Genomic DNA, 15,995 nt, shown 5'->3' with positions numbered 1-15,995 from the left:
TGAAAGGTTTAGGCCTACTTTATTTCTGCCAAGTAAACAAGTCCTGCTGTTTTGGATGTTCCCTGACTATAGTTTGTCATTAAAGTGCAAGGCCAGCGCTTCTCTCTAGCAGACACTATTGCAATCCCAATGTCTGAAAGCTTAGAACTCGACGGCTTGATATAGGCTTGCTTCTGAAGGGATTGCAAAAGAGAGCGAAAAGCTCGGCAGACGCGTACGAGGGGAAAAAAAAATTGTGCCAGTCAGCTGGATAGGAATTGTGCGTTCTAAATCAGTATGAGATCAGTGGATTTGAATAATGCTGCGCGGGTCTGAAATTTTAAAAGAAGAACCAGTTGTCTGGTGGCACAGTTCGCATCCCACCCACAGACATGACCACAGTTGTTCCAGGCTCTTCAGGCTTCATTTAGCAGCTTAGGAGAATTGAATTTCCTGGATAAAGACTTGTTGTCAGCAGATCAAAACAGGATGTGGGACAGATACATGTGTTCGTGTACGTGCTCGGTGTTAGATGTCCCTTGGTTGTATTGAAGAGCAATACGATGTTCTTTATTACCTGGGTGTAAATTTTGAATAGTGATAGTTTGTCCAGACATACCGCACTTAAGACAGCCAACCCACGAGCTGTCTAGTTTTATTTTCTCTTTCTATAAAAGAGTTGTCAGCGTTCTGAGCCAGTTCATTTGAAGCTGTTGACATGAGTTGCCCACCTTTTCTGTGGGTGAGAAAGCAGTGTTCATTACCTGGTGAATCACTCTCTGTCTGTTCTCTGAAAAGCCTCTGCTTTGCTGTGACTTAGTGGACTTTGAACAGGCAGGTCTTATGCCAGAACATGCATGTGTTCGGAAAGGGCAACCAGTCAGAACGTGCAGCGAGAACACACACACACACACACACACACACACACACACACACACACACACACACACACACACACACACACACACACACACACACACACACACACACACACACACAGGACGTTTTTTCCTATCTTAAGCCAAGGAGCTAGAGCAAAGATCTCTACGATAGCTATCTTATCTTTCTGAATTCTCATTACCCAATTTCCTGTTGTACCTACACTACCTTCCTTCCTGTGTGTTGCATTAGTACTTTTTAAAGCGCCGCTAATTGCCCCAGTATTGTCATTAGTCTATGTTGGCCTGACGTATGAGATTTCTGCTTGGGGCACACACAAAAAACAACAACCTTGAAAACTCCACCCTATTAATAATGCCGTACTTGTCACCAGACAGTGGTGTAGTTACAGCTGACAGGAGCATGCCTCTAATAGTATACCACTGTCAAACAAAGATTGTTTTCCCCTTTCATGGCAACTTTCAATCCAGTGGTTAAACCAAATAAAGAAAGATACACCCAGGTGAATCCTTGTATTGAACAATTTTAGCCCATCCCTTTTCTTCGCCTGAAGCCAGCGGCTCATTTTCATTAATTGAAACGGAATGCTGAAGGTAATACTTTGGCAAGCTCGAATACCTTCGACAGCCTTTATGTGCATTTGTCATCCCTGCGGGCTTGAACGAGAAGGTAGAGGAAACAGCCACAGAGATGTGCAGCTATGAATCATCCACTTTTTGTGCCGCTCGTATCAATTTTCAGTAACGCCTTCTCTGTTTGGAAAAGAGAACGCACACACACACACACACCGGTGTTATCAGTGGTTTACCGAAGCCCCAACCACTATCAGGGGAAGTGAGATAGGAAATGGATACTTCCAACGACTTCCTGATGTTTCCGGTGATTTGAGGGCAAACAATTGTCACAGCTCTCAAAAGAGATCATGAGAAAGAAGTTCCCCTTTTAAAAACTTCAAAGAGTGGTCATGATGGCTTGGTGGGCTAAAATGCACTTTAACCACAGTATCTTTGAAAGAAATCTAACCTGGGACCATTTTATGCTTTAAAAATGTTTTGAATTCTCTTTTTTTTGAAGAAACAAGTGTCAGAAATTTTAAGAAAAGTCCTCCAAACATTCAGTGCTGACATTTTCTTAACATTCCTGCTAAAAGGACAGATAAGTAAACATCTATTGATCTCTTGACTTTACATAAACACCACAGGAGAACTGTGACTAATTCAAGGGAGGCTATACAAACTAAAGAATACCAGGTGAGAGCAAGACAAAAAGAAAACCTAACCCAGTAATCTTCTTTGTACTTTTGTAAAATGAAGCGCAAGTAACTGTGACAACCACCTGTGTCCTCAACATAGATCAAGCGGCACCTTTTAATTTGACCTGGGACCGGCTGATTTGCTGTTCATACTTTGAAAGGCGGTGTTTTACAGACGCTGTGGTCGAGAACACCGTGTTTACAGATCTGTCACAACAGAGGTGCACTACCTTCACGGCGACTGTTACAATGAGGTTCGGGGAAGGTAAACCGAGGCTTGCAAGTACGAGGCAACTGAGCAGGTTAAACACGGTTCCTGACGTTACACTATCACTGCACAGGGAGCTCGCAACGTGCAGCGCTTTGGTTTGAATGTTTTATCACTTAAGACGTTCCTGCCGAAGGGTTCAAGCGGAAAAGCTCTGAGACGTCTTTGTTTAATGGGCCGAGTTTCTCTGGCTGGTGCACATCAAAAGACAAGTAGGGGGTTCTCACCTGCTCAAGTGAACCACACAAGCAAGCACTTGCTATGTTGGAGATTTAAAAGCTCCTTGGAAAAAAAAACGACCAGCGCTGAGCTCCGGTTTCTGAACTACTGTATGCAAATGTGTAGGCAGCTGTTGTATTCGTGATACCTCAGCTTGTCACACCATAACTTGAAACTCAGAAACAGAAAATCTCATCTGCGCGTCTTATTGAAAGATTTTATTCACGAAGCTTGGTGACGCAGTAGCGACTTGCAGGGGATAGCAGGCAAGCAAACTGCTTAGCATAGACGTTTTATTTACTCGCAACAGTTATTGGTTGTACATCATTTCCGTTTACAAACAGCATCGCCAAGTTAGTTTCCGTGCTAAGGATTGAACAATACAACGCTGCCTAGGAAAATGTATCGATCAGCCACGACATCAAAACCACCTGCCTAACATCGTGTAGGTCAGAGCTCTGAACCGCCGAGGCAGGGACTCCACGGACCTCTGAATGTGTCCAGTGGTATCAGGAACCGAGACGTTACCAGCGGACCGCCATGGATTGGAGCACATCCCACAAATGCTTGGTAGGATTGAGATCTGGGGAATTTGGAGTCCCAAGTCAACACCTTGAACTCCTATTCATGTTCCTCAAAGCAATACTGAACTATTATGGTCCCGAAGTAACCTACACCTGAATGGAGGACACCCAGGTTTTCCCAACAGAACATTGTCCATAGCATCACTGCCTATTGCCTTCTTATCGTGCATCTTCCCCAGCTAAACAATGCAAACAAGGCTGTCCACATGATGTAAAAGAATACGCGATTAATGAGCCCAGGCCACCTTCTTCCATTGCTCCATGGTCCAGGTCTGATGTTCCCGTGCCCACTGTCTGCCCTTCTGGTGGCGGACAGGCCTGTTTTTATGCAGCAACATATCCAGTTTGCTGCAATACACACATGTTCTGACATCTTTCCGTCAGACCCAGGTTTAGGTTTTTAGCGATTTGTGCAACAGTAGTTATTCTATGGTACTGAACCACACAGGCTTGCGTTCACTTCTCATGCACATCTTGGTGCCCACGAGCCTGTTGCTGGTTCACCAGTTGTCTTTCTTTGGACCATTTTTGCGAGGGACTAACCACTGGATAACAGGAACTCCTTTTAAGACTGGCTGTTTTGGATATGCTCTGACCCAGTTGTCTAGCCATTACATCTTGATCTTTGTCAGTTTTGCTCAGTTCCTTACCTTTGCCTATTCTCCTGCTTCCAGCACATCCACTTCAAGAGCTGACGGTTTACTTGCTGCCTAATATATCCCACCCATTCACACATGCAATTGAAACAAGATAGTCCATATTATTCATGTTGCTTGTTAGTGGGTTTTAATGTCGTGGCAGATCAGTGTACATGCCAAGCATGTTTGAGAACCAAATCATCCACTGACAGCCTCGATTTGAATTTTTTTTTTATACTTCTGAAGATATTTCTGTCTTGTCCCAAATTGTATGTGTACGTACTAGAACTGACAAGGGGTCAAAGTTACTTGCCTTAGCTTGTCCATCGCTTCCAAATGTCCTGCTTATTTACACCGTGTAACATTCAATTCTTGAGCACTTGGGAACCTGAATCTCCCATAGCTTCAACTCTTCCATGACGTGGCTGTCTTTTCAGATTACAAATAAGCCCTGCAGCTGTGAGGTGCTGAGATATCTCAATCCCAATGTAAACAGTGCTTCCCTTCTTAATGCCTTTCACTCATTTTCACAAAGACCTTATGTATGTATGGATACGTTTGCTTATATGGCCTCACTTGGTTAAATTCAATGTATTTTTTGAGAGGATATTTGTTGAACTACACAAAATGGCATGCCAAGCATTGCTTTCCTTCACAGCAAAAGAGAATTTTGAGTGTTTCTCGTTCAGCGGCATTTTGGAGACTCGGTTTAAAAAAACACAAAAAAAGCAGGAAAACACAGCTCTTACTTCGAAGCACCAGGCCCACTTTAAACTCCCACAGCTTGAATTGCGTTTGAATTTTAGTATTAGTATTCCACAGTGAAAACAGATACTTGTCAGTGTGTTGTTTTAGACCCCAATGGCAGACGCTTACATCGTAATGAAGATGAGAGTATTGATGTAGTTGTCTGGGGTTGGACATTGAGTTTTAATATAGGAAATATTACAGCCTGTGTTCATTATTTTTCACACCAGAAAAACAGTAAGCATTTAAATAGTGAATTGTCATAGCTCCATGTCAGTTAATCAATAATAATAAAAAAAAATCTCTTAAAAAATTGCAGACACCCAGCACATTCCTCATTGTCTGGAGTCACAGATAAACACGTGTCACAAAAATATGTGCATGACTCCCGAGACTGCTAATCACAGCAGCAATGGCCGGGTATTACCCATCCCCAAACAATGTCCTGAACTCCTTAACTCCCTGCAGGTCTCCGTTTTGGAGCAGTGGTTGTAGCGCTCAAGGACATGGTTGAAAGTGCCACTGCCGCTTTGCCGTTGTTTTTCTCCCCCTCTCAAAACAGCATGTCTATAATTACTGTCGGCCCAGCTCAGCCCACGCCTGAGGATGGATTTTTTATGTGTATGTGTGTGTTGTCACAAAGGCTGCAGGTTTGAAGTGGAGACTTCTTTGGTCAGCTCTGGCTTACTAACCAGTCATTTTACAGTTCCTTAACATCTAGGTAGCCATGGAGAGGTATGCACCTTTATTGACTTGGAACACTAGTGCCAGCAAAGTCCTACATAAAAGCACTATTCCTGGTAAGTGTGCAGTCTCACAGGATGAGTTTGAATGCATTTTGATTTGTGAAGGTTTCCAATTTTTTTTTGGAAGCAAGTTGTTGTGAATTATTTTCTGAAAGATATCAGTGCTTGGATATTGGAGCGAGCGGCAAGTTCGGTGGTCAGAGATCTGGCAGTGAGCTGGCAGCACGTCAGACATAAATGGAACAGAAGCAAACAAAAGCATTTCAAGCCACAACATAATGTGCATCAAAACAGCTTTACTCATCCAGAGCAGATACGACACATCGTTTTTTGCCTGTAAGATGTTTGATTTCCCTCTCAGACCTGGAAAAGGATGTTGGTTTCATGCGCTATCAAAATTCTACAATACGTTTACTATAGAAATGTGACAAAGCCCTGAAGGTTAAACAATTTCACCAATCAGCAATGCCCCAAAATAGCCTATCTGACTATTTTAGCGCTCAATTAAACCCACTCTTCCAATTTTCAGATTTCCTGCTTTGTCTTTTGTGATAGTAAACTGAATATCTTTGGGTTTTGTACTTCTGACATTTGAAGATGTCACATTTGACTTAAAAAAACTGCACATTTTTGTAACTATTCTGCAATTGTACAGACCAAATAATAATTTAGTGAATGGACAGAACAATTACAAAAACATATTTGATATTCAAAATTAGAATAATTTGCAAACCTAGACTACTTGAAAACCTTGTGGACCAACCTTTATGTCCTTAAAAAGTAAAACAAACAGGGACTTAAGGCAGTTGAGAACTAAATGATAACTGTCTGTTGCATTTGAGAGATGCATTCGTAGTACACATGTTGACAGTTATTGTTGCCACCATGCTGTGAGGAGGTCAGCACCCAGCTGTCGCCAAAGGCACCACTGTATCTGGAAGGAGACCGTGTCGATTGTCACTCTGGATAGTGCAATTTCAGATGCTGTATATACTGTATATATAGTTCATAAAATCAGAGCAGACCCTGAGGGTTGCTGAGAGCTGTAGCTGCTGCTTTTTTTTTTAATTTTTTTTTTTTATACCTCTGTGAATAACCACAATTAAATGCGGGCATAATACCTTTTCAGTTCATGTTGTTTTGCCGTCAGTCTTGCCAGCTCTTTATCTCTTTTGTTAATTTTGTAAAATAGCTTGTCGCCCTTGTTTTCAAGTGCAGGTAGTAGTGCTGTCAGTTGTAGAAACACACACAGACAGAGAGATTTTATCTGAACCAAAATATACAGCGTTTTTGAACACGCACCCATAATCAAAAGGGAAACCACTAATGTGCTTCCCTGTGTCATTAACTCGTCTTCCAGTGTGCCTGCTGCTGCAGCATCGAGGTGTAAATTATGTTTGTGAAATTGGAGTTCTCGCTCGTCGATGCAAGCCGGAACTGAAACCAAATTTCGGGCCCGGGATAAAGGCCAGTCTTTTTGTGTTTTCATCGGTTTTGCTAATGTTGTGTATGGTGCCGTGCCGGAGCACAACACGAGAGTGTGCAGTTTACATTGACGAACAGTGCATCCGTTTTGATTAGGCAGCTGATTTGCGGAGAAATTATAAATTAGACAGCCAGACTCGGTGTGGTTAATGTTGTCATCTGTATTCTGCTGTACAATACATATTCAGAGAGGAGAGTTACTGAACGCAGCATGCAGGGGAGCATAAAAACATCATCATCCATCATCTCCGGCCTCGCTGAAGCACATGAATAATTAGTCAGTGCGGCCTGTTTTGATGCGGCTCCCCAGAACTATTAGTTTTGATGATCATAATCTACAGCTCGTAAACTCATATAACCCATGCTGCTTCTCTGATAACTTTTGCAGACATGGCAAAGAGTAATCCCTGCTGCTCATATAAATGAGCTAAACTTAAGCTTGCGTTGTCAGTGTTAGAACACTTCTTTAACTCAGTGTTGGGGGTGGGGCCTTTTCTCTTGTTTTAATTGAGATGCGCCATTCATATTTGCATCTAAAACTCGTACGTCTCTGTATTAACGTGAGATTTAAATTGGTTGCCCATCAATATGTAAGCAGGTTCGGCAAGCAGAGCTAAAAATAAGGGTTGCACCTTCAGGAGGTGTTAGAATTTCAAACCAAATATCGGCAGACTTATATCTTTGCAGCTCACCGTGAAGATTAAATAAAGCCTAGGAAATAGAGGATAAAAAAGAAGGCGCAAAAGCGCCTTGCTCATGTGCCTCGGCGCTGGGGGAGGGCTATTTCAGGACCTGCAAGTTGTGGCCAGCTATTCTCGTTGCAGGCATATGTACCATTGATGGGTTTGGGTTTCGGAAATCCTTTGCTTTATGCTAATCAGGCGCAGTGTGGCAAGCACACTGCTCTGGTGCGGTTTAAGTTGGCATGCCTACTCTGCACTCAGTGTCTCTGCAAAGTTGCAATTACATTGGGAGTGAGAACAGAATGCTGCCTATAATGCAGCAACGCTCTGATACCCTTCATCCCCCCTTCTTCTCTTCTCTGCCCTTGTTTGTGAATTTGATTCAGAATTGGATTAGCCAGGAACTCAAGACTGTATCTTGCTTTATTTTTACTTTTGTTCAACCCTTCTTTAACTAAGTTTCTTCTGTGTGTTTGATGTCACACGGCATCAATCACCCTACTTAAACTGAATGATAGAGCTTAAAAAAAAAACCCGAAAAAAAAACAAAACTTGAAACTCTTCAATTGTAAAAAAGTGCTCAGACCCGTGAGCGATTCCTGTCTATTTGTTCAGCTTGTGGAAAAACTAAATGTAGGGTGTCGAGGCCGTGCTGCTGTTTGGGTGCTATTTGCAGATCTTTGTGATTTTTCACATGCGTAAGGCAGCATGGTGGGCTGTCTGGCAACTGGGTAGACCAGAAACAGGGAAGACCACAGGGGGAGAGAGAGCACTCCTCCAGACGAAGACTTTTCACTCATCGCTTACTGATGAGATAACCGCCAGGGTTCAGATTATGTCACCCAACAGCGAGTGGCAGGATTGGTATTTTGTTTTATCAATTTAAATATAGTTCCTTTGCGTTTAACCATTTCATTGTTGGCTTCGAAGTTATTTTTTAGAAGGATCCTTTGAATTTGATTGGTTGAGAATTGTGGCCCAGATAAATGCTGAACAGGATGTTTTACAGACAAAAAATTAACAATTCATTTCCAGCGCTTTTCAGAGAAAAGGTCAAATCGGGAAGCTGTTTGTAAAGTAGCCCAAACATCACTAAAACGTCTTTTATAAAACATTGTCTTTACTTATCAGGTTACATTACATTACATTACATTTCATTTAGCTGACGCTTTTATCCAAAGCGACTTACAATAAGTGCATTTCAACCATGAGGGTACAAAACCCAGAACAACAGGAATCAAGAAAATACAATTTCTATTCAATTCAATTCCAAGGTTACCAATATGTTTCTACAAATACATCTACAATAAACAAACTAATGTTTTAGCTTGGCTGGATCTGTCTGTCAGCCTCGAGTCCAGCTTTTTCAGTCATATTTAGTTCTACGTTTTTGGATGGCTTTACTAAAACCAATGACGTAAAATAGACCCAACACAGAAATGACTTCACTTGTCGCTTTTATAGAAGTGTGATTAATTAAATTTGTATGTATTGTCTTCGCCAGGTCTGGTTACGACCACTTCAAGGAAACTGGACAGGGAGCAACAAGATGAGCACATTCTTGAGGTAAGCACTTTGTTTTGGCTGATGTTCAACTCTAAAGAAACTAAGTGTAAGACTCCTTATTAATGTGAACATAAGTCAATAACATGGGAATCCGACTCTTTAAAGATCAACATGTTCACTTCCCCAGTTCCAAAAATTCAAAAAAATAAAATAAAAAATGAACTGATGGAAGTGGAGATTTTCCTTCTCTGAAGCTTCCAGCGGACGTTGGCTGGTGGCCACATGTTGCCAACACACACAAAAAAAGTCTTCTTGTAGATGCGAGAATGGTCCTTACGGAATAATTTCTCCTTCTGCTGATTTCTGGACGGGTAGGAGGGAGAGGTGGGAGGCGTGTGGGAGATCCTGGTGACTGTTCCTTTGTTCTTTCCCACTGTTCCATCTCATGGATGAAGCATGCTGGGACAGGAAACTGCTGTCAAACCAACGGGCCAACGTCTAAACTTGTGGGCTTTAATTGCGCTCGGCTCTTTGCCCCCCCCACCCAACACACACACACACACACACACACACACACACACACACACACACACACACACACACACACACACACACACACACACACACACACACACACACACACCCCACAGACCCGAGGTTGATAATAGCTATTTTAATTGTGTTTCCGGTGCCGACGGAGGAGCAGATTGGACGCCATTTAATTACCGTTAGAAGTTACACAAGTCAGTGATCTCTGGGTGACAGTTTATGCTGGTGCATCTGGTGCCAGAGTTGGGTCGTATTTCATACTCTGATTGTACATTCCACTGCACTAATGTCGTTACAGGGCTGAGAGTAAATGGTAGGGACAGAATTAGGGAATAGGAGATGATTGTATTCCCTTTGTAAATGCCTAGCTTTTAAATTAAACAATGTTTGAGAAAACAGTGACATATTTTGCACTATAATCTGTTAAATTTGGAAAGACTACAGGATACCAGGGTCAAAAACCCAAAGCTCCTCCATCCAGTGGTGTGCAGTAGAAGTGCTACTTCCAAAAGCTGTTGAACTGCCAAGCTGGATTTTTCTGTGTCTGTAAAAAAAAAAGAAGAAGAAAATTCCCACCGAAACTGAGTTCATGAATGTCGTTAATTTGTCTCATTTGACCAAAAGTCTCCAGGCAGATGTTTAATAACCACACTAAACACCATTGTATGCTTTAATGTCGAGCCAAATTCAACACTTCTTTTCTCCTCGTGCTAATATTCCTGCCTTTCTTTGTAGTGTTTATGACTAAACTTTATTCAGATACTTAAATTTCAGTGCATAAAGAACCAGAATTTTCCAGACAAATACCCAATTAAAAATCTTTCTCCCACAGTCCTTTTAATTTGAATATGTGTTGGAGAGCTGGGTTAAAGTTAGTAACTCTGTACCTCACTAGGTAGGAAAGTGGGTGAGTGAACACAGCCTTAAAAGAGCTGCGTAACCATGGCAACTTAAGAAGTTAGTGCATGTTGGTCACAGGTTATTGGGAATCCGGCAGGAAGCTCTTTATTGGGCTGCACGCTCTCTCGGAGCAGCACAGACCCTTAAAAACACGACAGTTTAGGGGCCGCGTACCAGCAGAGCAAATCAAATTAAAGTCCTAACTTGTGCTGAAGTTTTTGTGGTAGCTTGTTGTAGGAGAAGAAACGAAACACGTGGGACCATGTGGAGCAATTAGGGTGGGGGGGGCTGTGTCAGCATTGTTTGCACCAAATGCCAAGATGAGGTGGAGGCAGCACATGGGGGCCTTGTGCTTTTATGATGAGATAGATGGGGGTTGGTCATCAGTCCTTGTGTGTCTGTGTGTGAAAGAGAGAGAGAGAGAGAGAGAGAGAGCTAAAAGCAGAAAGGCAGTGGGGGAATTTGAGAAAAGGCAAAAGCTGCTCTTGAAGGTCTGAGTGTGGGCTCTAGCGGCAGGATCAGAGGCCTTAGTTCGTTAGGGAGGGAGGGGGTGGGTGAAAGGCAAAAGTGGGACATGCCAGGACATGCTGGGGATTCAAGCCTGCAGGGAACACATTATAATGTAAAGACCAAGGTGAATAGGCTGTTCACATCTGTTGCCTGGAGCCTATCTCAGCGTGCAGTCTGACCTATTTGACAAAGATATTAGAGCTATTTGATTCCAGACCACTTTTTCTGATTGATCCGTAAGCGTATAAAACGTCAAAAATAAAAGCAACAGATCACATTTTCAGACAACGACCAACTCGTTTGGGCAGAGCATAAATCCACCTTCACGATCGGGGTAAATTAGATTGATAGCAGATTAAAAACTGATGGCCACATTCAAAATTGATTTTTTTTTTTTTTTTTTTTAAATTTGCTGTTGCTTACTGTTTGCTGTTGTGTAGGAAAAGGCTCTTTTGGGCCACAGGAACCTTTTTACAGGTCTAATATCTGTGGGAAGAAGGAACCCCTATTTTCCTGTACACACTGCAGAAACTTTGTAGTTCTTAGAAGTCTGACTTTTTTTAGCTCCAACTTCGGGGTAGGTTCTTTCCCTGTACAAGAGGAACGTACGTGTTGGGTGTTTGGTTCAGCGCTTTACCTTGCTATAAGATAGCCCCTTCCCACAGGGGAAGGGAACCCGTTATATTGGACTCTTTAAAGACACCAGACTCCCTTGACAAAAAAAAAAAAACAGTCCTTTTACCCTGCAGAACACGGGAGTTGCTTGTCTACTGCTGCACTGATTGGTTAGTTCGTTTTTGTTACTGTGTAACTTTGGTGTTTTTTTCGGGGTATTTGCTAATTCCTGCAATTTTGTCATCCAAAAAAAAAAAAAAAAAAATTACACCAAACTCCGCATTGCAATTTTTAGGGGGGAAAAACTCGTCACAATAATTGCAAAAATACTCACTGCAATGCACGTTTGGTCATAACTAGAAGTATCTCAAAGTATTACAGATTTATTTGCACAGATAAAACAGAATATCTATGCATGAGTGCTGCATGAGTGCTGTACTCATGCAATGAGACACTCCCCATGGTGTAACTTCTCTGGCTTTTGATGAAAATGTTCCAAAGAGTTTCACTTGGTGACGGATAGTTAGGGAGCTCCAGTGTGCATTCACACAATTACACACATAGCGGTTTTCACGAGGCACTTTGATTTTAGTGCCCGATGTGACACCTTATCTGCAAAGTAAGGTGTCGAGGTGTTTCATAGAATAAAGGATACCAGGTAGTTAGCTGCAGCAAGTCATGTGATCACAATGGAAATCTCAGTTACATAGCACCAACATATCGTTCCTGACGTTCTCTCTCAGGCTTCTTGTCATCCCATTTAATTAATTCTGCTCATGCGAATAGGACAGACAGCTGCAGACACTGTGAGAAAAAAAAACGCATTACTTTAGTAATTGAAACTGTAGCGCCAAATGGTGTGCGCCAGGCCCCGGACTCCTTACTGTTTCTAGTGAAGTACTTAGCAGATGGTTTTGAACGACTGTGGACATTTCTTGTGGTCTTCTGCAGTATTTTGCAGCGTGAAGCCAACGAGGCTCAAATCATCTCTGCCAGGGCTCAGACGCACAACCCATGAGCCCATTTCTCTGGAACTCAATAAAAAAAATTAAAAAAAAATGGTGTTTGTTTAGGTCAGACCCCGGGTCTCTCCTTTCGAATTGAGTTCCTCCAACTGTGCACTCAGATGTCCAAAGTCAAACTGATGTGTTAAATCCCGGCACCAAATTTAAAGCCTTAGCGTGCCGCAAGTACCGCTTGATGCCACGACTCATATTAATGATGCAGTTGTTTAACACTGTCTTTTATAGAGAGTAGTTCTGGGGGTTTAAAAAACAGCCTCCGGACTTCAGTTGAGAGCATTAAGTCTTAATGTTTATTAGTTGTTCAAAATCGTTGCGTGCCAGCCTGACAAAGAGCAGCAGAGTCAGTGCAGCTGCTGCTCGCACACTGGATAGGTGCTGCTAATTAAAAATAATTAGCTCTGGTGGGTTGTTGGTATCACAGCCATACAAGCGATTGTTCTAATGATCACAGGCAAACATATCAAAAAAACGTTTCCGTTTCAGATCAAGAACGTTTTCAGGTGAAACAAATCGTGTTTACCGTAATTCATGAGCTCCAGCTCCTCAAAGGAAGCAAGTGGGTCCAGCATTTAAAATATCAAAAAAGAAAATGCACTTGATCGCTGTAATTTTTTTTTTTTATATTTGCATAGCAAAGAGACCGAGCTGCATTTTAGGGCGTGTACTTGCGCTCTGTAAAATCCAGTCTGCTCCTGCATTTGTCTGCTGGTGATTCAAAGATTTGTATTTGTTGGACAGATTTCTGTTCTTTTCTCACAACGTCAAGATTTCGTTTTGTCAGTGAAGAAGCGCATTCTCAGGAGCCCTTTCTGACTCTTCGTCTGCAGTGTTAGATGAGTGTAGAACAGCCTGTTACTGTTGCGTATTGGATTCTTTCTTTTTTTGTGTGTGTGTGTGTTGTTTATAAAAAAATAAAAAAAAAAAAAAGACCCACGGACAGTAAATCTCAAGAGGGAATTGCCTTTAACTTTGACTGCAAGTTAACTCAGAGAGAGAGAGAGAAGTGGAGTGAAAGGATAATGAAGGCAAAAAGCACACTTTCCTTTTTCATCTTTGATTCCATTAATTTGAGTCTTTTGAATGATGGATTTCGAGCACAGTGTCTTGATCTTTACAAATCCCTGCGTAGTTGTACATAATGTTCGGTAATATTGGTGGCATTACTCACTGCCTCCGGTTTCAAAGCTATTAACGAACAATAGAGGCTTTGAGACCGGAGGTGATAAGAGTTACTGAATGTAATTTAAAGTTTACTGCATCAGATAATATTTGGAATTTTGTTGCCAACAGTCCTGTACACGCGTCAGTCTGATTTAATTATTCTCTTTTTTTTTTTTATCAGATCACTGTCGCCGACCACGGCGATCCCGCTAAATCCACCACCGTCCGCGTCATCGTCCAGGTCCTCGACGAGAATGACAACAGGCCGTTGTTCCTGGAGAAGATCTACAAGATCCAACTCCCCGAGAGGGAGAAGCCCGACAGAGAGAGGGCCACCAAGAGAGACCCGGTGTACCGGGTGATCGCGTCGGACCGTGACGACGGACCTAATGCCGAGATCTCCTACAGCATCGAGGCGGGAGACGAACACGGCAAGTTTTTCATCGAGCCCAAGACGGGCCTGGTGTCGTCCAAGAAGGTCTCCTCTGCGGGAGAGTACGACATTCTCACGGTGAGTATCGAAACCCGAGGCGACACGCCGCCCTCAGCCTACATGTCTCCAAGTGAGCAGTAAATGTTTACAGCAGACGCCTGTTTATTGTTTTACTGTTTTATCCCCCCCCTCATCCGCTCAATCTGTCCAACCTCCCTCGTTACCCTGCCGCTCCCTTCTTTCTTCGCTTCTCTTGTGTTTGTATTTGCACGGGCATCGACTTCAAATTTGAAGGGGCACGTTTCAAGCGGCAGCAAACAACATGCAATCGTGACAAAGGCAGCGCGAGGACGTACAGCTCCTCCGATTGTTCTGCCGCGGCTCCTCGGTTATCAAAAGCCAAATCTGTGAGCCGCTGATGTGACACCACACGTCGGCCGTCCTCGGTTTTCTTAAAGTGTCCCAACATTATGACATTTCGTTAAAGGGCGTCTTCAGATTACCGGGAAATAAATGTGTTACGACTGAAAATCGACCCGTCGGTTTGAATTCTCGTTTAGTCGTTACAGTCGGCTGTCAACGTCGCTGCGATAAGATTTAGCGCTAATATTTTCACAAGAGTTTTTCACTCTTGCGTTTCAGATGATTTTTTTTTATGATTTTTTTTTTTTAATCCGGATTTATTTTTCCAAAAGTTGTTTGCTGCTGCCGGGGGGGGACGGCTGCTCGCTACCGTTACAGCACAGTTCGCTGAATCCTGAACGAACACCACACAAAAAGCGCGGCGTCGTTCAGCAATCCCGCCGAAGCGGACGGCTCAGAGTGCCGAAACGTATTCGCAATCTGCTTTTTGAAGAGTTTCGGGGAGCTGATAAGAGAGGAACTCATTTGCAACAAAAGCGTTGCATAACACCGAGCAACACAGACTTTCATTCTCTGCCCCTCTTCTCAGATTAAAGCTGTCGACAACGGGCGGCCTCAGAAATCCTCCACTTGTCGCCTGCACATCGAGTGGATTCCCAAACCAAAAGTGCCGGCCGACGCGGCTCCCCTGCTTTTCGAGGAGTCCCCCTTCACCTTTTCTGTAATGGAAAGCGACCCCGTGGCGCACATGGTGGGCGTCGTGGCCACCGAGTCCTCCGATGTCCCCGTGTGGTTTGAAATCACAGGTAACTGCCTCTTTTACCTGCACATTTGCGGTTGTGTGCATGCAGGCTGCAGAAATGCTGAGTTATGGTGTCGTTTTTTTTTGTAGGTAGAAAAATCCATTTGGACTAACAGTCTTATGTTTGAGGTACTGCTAAGAGACAAGCCAAGCGTAAATTAGCGGGCAACGTTGCCATGGCTAACATTAGCTAAAGGTAAATACACTGGCTGGTTTTCCTGAGGTGTAATTAGTAATTGATTATTTTTTGTGAACCAACATGTGGTTTTTTTTTTTTTTTTTCTCCACATTACTAAGTCAGGCTATTGTTAAATCCAATCATGATGGAGAAAAACTACTGGCAGCTAATTTCTTGTTAAAGCAGCAACATCTGCCATCTCAGCTTTCTGTTTGTTGGGGTAATTTCAGTTTATTGTAAGTAATAATATCTAGAATATATATATATATATATATATATTTTATATTTATAAAAAAAAAAATCTCAATGAACCTCAACCAATACAAACAAAAAGAATGAGAGAAAGGCATTTCCCTGATGGCAGCTGTGGGTTTTTAAACCTGCATAATCACCGCATTTTACTCACCAGTCTGACAACTTGAAGCCATTTTCTCAGTTTTACTGCTTGTGCA

At 42.6% G+C, this 15,995-nt stretch overlaps 1 protein-coding gene across 10 annotated transcripts in view; it reads left to right on the top strand.

The window, feature by feature from the left end:
• The window catches only part of fat1a (FAT atypical cadherin 1a), a 77,960-nt gene that overhangs the window by 22,027 nt on the left and 39,938 nt on the right, over positions 1 to 15,995 (top strand). For all 10 annotated transcript variants that reach the window (XR_011310544.1, XR_011310542.1, XR_011310543.1 and 7 more), the window contains exons 4-6: positions 9,006 to 9,067; positions 13,949 to 14,278; positions 15,153 to 15,369. Coding sequence is in view for 7 of the 10 variants with exons in the window: in XM_069689186.1 (XP_069545287.1) it covers positions 9,006 to 9,067; positions 13,949 to 14,278; positions 15,153 to 15,369 (609 nt within the window). In the remaining 3 variants the exon portion in view is untranslated. The remainder of the gene's footprint in view (positions 1 to 9,005; positions 9,068 to 13,948; positions 14,279 to 15,152; positions 15,370 to 15,995) is intronic.

This window comes from Brachyistius frenatus, unplaced genomic scaffold (genome assembly GCF_029030835.1).
Source record: "Brachyistius frenatus isolate BFR_SWC_R1_liver_20210118 unplaced genomic scaffold, ASM2903083v1 Contig_7, whole genome shotgun sequence".
NCBI lineage: Eukaryota > Metazoa > Chordata > Actinopteri > Embiotocidae > Brachyistius > Brachyistius frenatus.
Note: the sequence above shows the minus strand (reverse complement) of the source record. Positions and strands in the feature narration are given on the sequence as shown.